This window comes from Frankliniella occidentalis, unplaced genomic scaffold (genome assembly GCF_000697945.3).
Source record: "Frankliniella occidentalis isolate FOCC.00 unplaced genomic scaffold, Focc_3.1 Scaffold113, whole genome shotgun sequence".
NCBI lineage: Eukaryota > Metazoa > Arthropoda > Insecta > Thysanoptera > Thripidae > Frankliniella > Frankliniella occidentalis.
The window spans coordinates 264,142-270,062 of NW_026267241.1; the positions used below are offsets into that span (position 1 = coordinate 264,142).

At 52.0% G+C, this 5,921-nt stretch overlaps 2 protein-coding genes across 3 annotated transcripts in view; one reads left to right on the forward strand and one right to left on the reverse strand.

Moving 5' to 3' along the window:
- Positions 1-5,921, reverse strand: part of LOC113217541 (uncharacterized) — an 18,067-nt gene that overhangs the window by 11,309 nt on the left and 837 nt on the right. The gene's annotated exons all lie outside the window — the stretch shown is intronic.
- On the forward strand, positions 356-4,940 carry LOC127749971 (uncharacterized). Its single transcript, XM_052270205.1, has 6 exons — positions 356-604; positions 1,984-2,023; positions 2,297-2,433; positions 2,501-2,632; positions 3,619-3,766; positions 4,795-4,940. The coding sequence occupies exons 1-6, from the start codon at positions 371-373 to the stop codon at positions 4,923-4,925; spliced, it is 822 nt and encodes a 273-aa protein (XP_052126165.1). The 5' UTR covers positions 356-370; the 3' UTR covers positions 4,926-4,940.

A 5,921-nucleotide genomic window follows, 5' to 3' on the forward strand; every position in this document is an offset into this window, starting at 1 on the left:
GACAAGAGCCGCCCGAAGTATAACACAGAAGCCTCTCGATTTTATGCCGCTCGACGGTGATTCTTACCTCAAGCTGTCCCCCTCGCCCTATTCGGGTGGCGGGGGAGGGGGAGGGGGGACAACAACTCGTCCGAGCTCCGAGCCCAGCAAGTGTTCAAGAAACGAAGACGGCGCGAAACCTTCGTCGACGACGTTACCCTTCGCCGTCGAGATCTGCTGCACTCTCAGCGGCGCACGCGCACACTCTCTTACAGGGCCTCGGACGTGGCTAAAACAGGGTGTGTGCGTAAAGTTGTTCTGTCCTCCCTACCAACGTTGAGGCCGCGCGACCCGTTACCAGAGGTTTGGGTGGCCTTCCCCCTCGTCACTGATGCTGCTGCGAGGGGTCATTGCAGCTTGCCCCTCTGCCCAACACCCCGCCGCGCCTCGCCCACCGCCGGCACTGCAGCTTCCACCCAAACACCATCGTTGGCGTAGCTGCTACGCCTCAGTGCACTCCTCTCCTACAGTTACTGTCTTTGCCCGACGGGTGATAACCGCTGTCACTGCAGGTCACCGTAAGTCGCAGGCAGCAGGCGGTGCCACCTCTCACCACGTTGCGGAGGTGAGACCCCAGCTACACCAGCGACACCAACAACTGGTAAACAACGTCCCAGGAGCGACCCCCGAGGGAGTCCCCCTGTTGGCGAGATTTTAATTCTTAAAATCGACAACAGCTTTTCATAGCGTTTTCACAGTGTAGCTGCGCGGGCGCATTCGTCGCACCCGCCTCTATGTAAATAGGGCGCAGCCCGGCCCAGTTCGCCCGGCGTCCCTAGCCATAAAACCTGACCTGCGCGTGAAGCCTCCCGGCCGAAAAGTGCAGTTTCCAGCTATTTCCGAAATTCTTAATACCAACCCATCAATTACAACTAATTATTTCAAATCTTTTGGTCGTCCAAGTCGTTCGTCTGCCTCCGTCCTTGACGCGATGGGCAGAGTGGGCGTAGCGTAGCGCAGCGCCCCGGCCGCGCAGCCGGCCCGGGGAGGGCCGCGCGGACCCCCTGTAGGATCGTTGTATTTCTACCCGAAATGTTGGCAGTGAAATTGTACCCTGCCCGGCAAGGGGCTGCGGGGGTCCAGGCGCGGAGTGCAGTCAGTCAGTGGAGCAGTCGAGAGCAAGTCGGTTGAGAAGTCAGGAGTTGGAGAGTCGAGCTGAGGAGTCGAGTTTCAGTGAGTGGAGTGCGGAGTGTCGAAGAGAGTTGAGCGAGTGACGTTTGGAGAGTTGTTGTGGAGAGTTGAGCGGAGACTTTGAGTTGTGAGTGTGAGTGAGATAGAGACAGTCAGTGAAGTCCGAGCCAGTGCGTAGAGACAGTGATGAGTGAACGACGGAAGAGTGAAGTTTGTGCGAAGTGATTGGATTAAGTGCGTGTCTTCGTGACAGCGAGAAGTGACGCGTGAAGTGTTTGGACGATTCGTCAGTGTGTGAGCGTGAACATAGTGAGTGCGAAGTTTTGAACGAGAGTTTGAGAGACGGTATTTTCTTTGTTCAATTTAGAGTTAACTTTTAGAAGCAGTAGGATTTTCTAGTAGAGTCGTTTCTTTGTAAAGTGCCCTGTTTGAATAATTACCTAATTTTACATCAATTTGTGTATTTTCCTTCCATTCGACATTTTTATATTCGGACACCACAGTTATTCATTTTCTCGATACTTGATTCCCAAATCCACGCATCAGTTGGCGGGCGTGCCTCTCGATTTCATTCAGCAGCATTTTCGCGCAAATTTTTAAGTTTTGCCCGTCATTAACACCCCACTTGCCAACTCGTTACACTTGCCCATGCCCAACTCATGGACACTTCGCTGTTGTGTGTGGCAAAATTGTATAAGAATATGGGCACGCGGCGTGTACTAAAAAATATTTACACGTACTTCGTTTTTCTTTCAAATGTCAAAAACTTAGAGTTCGCCTTTCATTTTTTACTTTTTTCTTTCCTTGTTTCAGATTTGGAACGGCTCCACAATGGAGGATCATTTTACGTATGGTAAGAGGCTTTGAAATGTTACCAATTTAACCAGCTATTTGCCTCGCAGGCACAACCAGCTGTCCACCTGACCTGGCGTGTCAGGTCCACTGTTGCTAACAGTCGAGTCGACCTGACAGGCACTAATTTCCTTGTGCGTGACTACGGGTGTCTAAGGCACTATTGTGTTTACAGTGCGGACACAGTTTCTGTTTTTTGGGGGGGGGGGGAACTGTTTGAAAATCAAGCCTGACACCTTGTAGCGTGTATAGAATTTTCCCCAACTTCCTGCAGGTCCTCGCAGAGGCCCGTGTGTAGTCTGTGGCCAGGCTGGTACTGCATGCGCGCGCTGCCGCGTCGCCTTCTACTGTGGCAAGGAACACCAGAAACAGCATTGGAAACTGCATAAGCCGACCTGCGGGTGCCTCGAGGTGAGTGTTCTCTTAGCTCGATCTGAACCCATACGATGTAAGTGTACTAGTGGCAACACCCTTGCAGGTACGTGCCGACGAGCGTGTAGGCCGACACATCGTGGCCGTTAAGGACATCCCGATGCGCACTGTCCTTATGAGGGAGCTGCCGCTGGTCGTCTACCCTGGAGCCTCAACGAATCCGCTTGAACCCACGAAGGTGAGTGCACATTGTTTATTTTAGCGTGCATTCTTGGCAGGGTGTCGGGGTAATTTCCCATGCACTAAGTTTCAGACTGAACTGTGCAGGGGTGGGCCACGGATCCTACAGCCATACTGGCTGGGTCTTCTCGCGTCTGCATCCCAAAGTCCGACGAGACCCGCCGTTTTGCGAGCCGTAGGCCTGGCTCTGGCGGTCGGTAAAGGGTTGGGATTTTGTAGCCTATGGTATGGAGACGGTCACTGCGAGCAAGACAATCGAGGCTAGGCAAGTCAGGACTGACTCGTAAAAACTATGCGGTCCAGTTTCCCGCGGGTTCACACGGTCTCGCGTGGGTAGTGTTTTTGAACCGCACTTGTAGTAGGCACTGTACCAGGTGGCTGACTCACGCGGCGCACTGTCGTAGTTATACTGTACCGCATGCACGGGGGCGTGTTGCCTACTCGCACGGAGCCGTAGGGAGCCGTGGGCAGCTAGGATAGGCAAGCCCTCTCGCACCCGCGCATGCGGTGCGGTACAGTATAACTACTACGAAAGTGCACGGCGTGAGTCAGCCACCTGGTACAGAGAGGCAAGGTGGACAGCTTGAGGTAAGAATCACCGTCGAGCGGCATAAAATCGAGAGGCTACTGTTTTATACTTCGGGCGGCTCTTGTCGCGCTGGCGATGAGCGCCTGCAACGCGCAGGTGTGCTTGAAGCAGGTCCGGTTTTAGGTCCGGCTGACCGGGGGAGGGGGGAGGGGTTGCTGTGATTTGCCTACGTATATGAGTTCTGCACCGTACTGTGGATTGCCTTCCTCGCAGGCGCAGATGACTTTGTAGGGCTGACAGGGGGCCCCGGGGCGACTGCTCCTGCCCCTCCCCCCCTCCCGCATAACCGCGTTTATGGCTTGAAGTAGCTGGCGGCCCGGCATGAGCGCTCCACAGTTTGACGCCGTTTTTCTTGTGCATTTTTATTATTTGTTATGTTTTGTGGTTTATTCCAGGTGTGCGTCGCCTGCTGTTTGAAGATCAGTGAAACTGTCCCATGCGGCCATTGCGGGGCGCCCCTTTGTAAACGTAGCTGCCCCTATCTTGATCGCCACAACATCGAATGCGCTGCTTTAACTCGGTCATCAATGACATGTTTTAGTGGTATGTTCTTTACAACACTACCGGGTTTGTCTACTCCTGAATATTTAAGGCGTATTGTACGTTCAAACCCTCCTCCATGCCGGCAGCAATTTTTCCCGCTCATTGCTACTTTTAACATTCCTTAGAACCTTTCTCTGCTTAGACTGTCGGCTACTTTATAATATATCCGACCTAAGTGACCCGCGCCATCTTCTTTTCCGCTTATACGGGCAGGCGGGCTTGCCTACTGTCGCTCGCCCTGACGCCTTACGGCCCCGTGTGAGTATGCAATCCACTCGTGCACGGGAGAATTGTACCGGGTGTCCCGGCTCTTACATGCCAGTATGGTGGGTTTCATAAACACCGACTCGCAGGCGCTGTCGGGAGCTTGCACGATTTCGCGCATCCCCGCGGAACCGCGATCCTCCCCGTGGAACCGCGGGGGATGCGCGAAATCCTGTAGCGGGGGTTCTTGCGTTTCCGCGGGGGGTGCGCGAAATCCTGCAGCGGGGGTGCTCGCGGTTCCGCGGGGGATGCGCGAAATCCTGCGCGTTCCCGACAGCGCCTGCGAGCCGGCGCGTATGCAACCCGCCATACTGGCATGTAAGAGCCGGGACACCCGGTATGCTCACACGGGGCCATATGGCCACCGACGGTAGGCAAGCCCGCCCGCACTCCTAAATCCGGTACAGTATAAGCGAAAAAGAAGACGGCGAGCATAACCCACCCCTGTATACACTGATGGATGTTTCCTAACAGTATTTACATGTTAATTTGAAATTCGATTTGTCCCGATTAAAATATTGTACCCCTTGTGAGTAGAACATTTAAATTTGAGATATTTTTCCATCAGTACAAACTCGTAAAATAGACATACCCCTGTAGGTTTCTGGAACCACGTGGCCAAACGTCTCATATTATACTCTTACAGTGCATTGTCGTGACAAATAATTTGTAGCTGGCAGAGAAGAAAGTTCCGGAAAGTTCGTGGACATTAACAGTGAAATTATATTACTTTACTGCTCATACATATATGCTTGGTTTCCTAGCCGAGAAGGAGAGTGTAATCGGCGGAGTTAGGATTTGGAAGTCATTTCAGAAGGAATACGGGCCTCGACTTCTTAATCTGCAGCATGAAATAGCGACCCCATCGTCTGAAAATGAAACGGTAAGAGGGTGAAGAGAAAAGGATCACCCAACCCAACCCAGTGAGAAATGGCAAGTCGAATCGACGTCGATACGATGGAAAAATGGTTGACATGACGTCGAAACGTCATCGTTTCGACATCCATTTCTCACTTGTAAGGTGTCTTTCAGCACCGCCGCCGCGCGAAATATCTGCTTGAAGTACAGTATGTATGGGAACTCACGCCGCGCTGGAGCTGTGCGGGGCCCAAACCATGTCACAGAGCAGGCAGAGTGATGGCTCGTGGCACACACTGGAAACGCAAGTGTGTGAATGTCGCACACTTGCAGGTGTGTGAGTATCCATTAGTAGACATACGGGGGTAAACGTGTGAATTTTGTACGAATGGATATTCACACACCTACAAGTGTGCGACATTCACACACTTGCGTTTCCAGTGCAGCAGCAGGCGCGTATTAAGGGGGGGGGGGGCGATCGCCCCCCTGTCGGCCCTACACACTAAATGCACTAAATCCTTATGAGGGCAATTCTAGGCGTTACGCACGGACATTCGTAAGCAAAAATCACTCGTTGATTCTAGTTTTGGAAGGGAAGATCGAAGCGAATCGCATCGACCAAAGGCTTGTTTTAAAGTGCATTTGGAGAGCTATCCGATGATATGTGTACGGCTGCTCTGCGATGATCCGTTTAGATTTTATAAATAAGTGAAGAGGCCGTTACGCACGGACAAAAAACGCCGTTGCGATTCGCTTCGATCTTCCCTTCCAAAACTAGAATAAACGAGTGATTTTTGCTTACGAATGCCCGTGCGTAACGCCTAGAATTGCCCATGAATTCTGTTGTGCATAAGACTTGCAGGATTTTAAGCAGCCATAGCTATGCACAGTTTTTCATGCATAATTATGCAAAACTATGGCCACTATGCACAAATTTGTGCAAAGTAATGCTGAAGTTTTACATAGTTATGCATGAAATTTGGTGCATAACTATGGCTGCTTACAGTTGTGCATGTTATACACAACAAAGTAC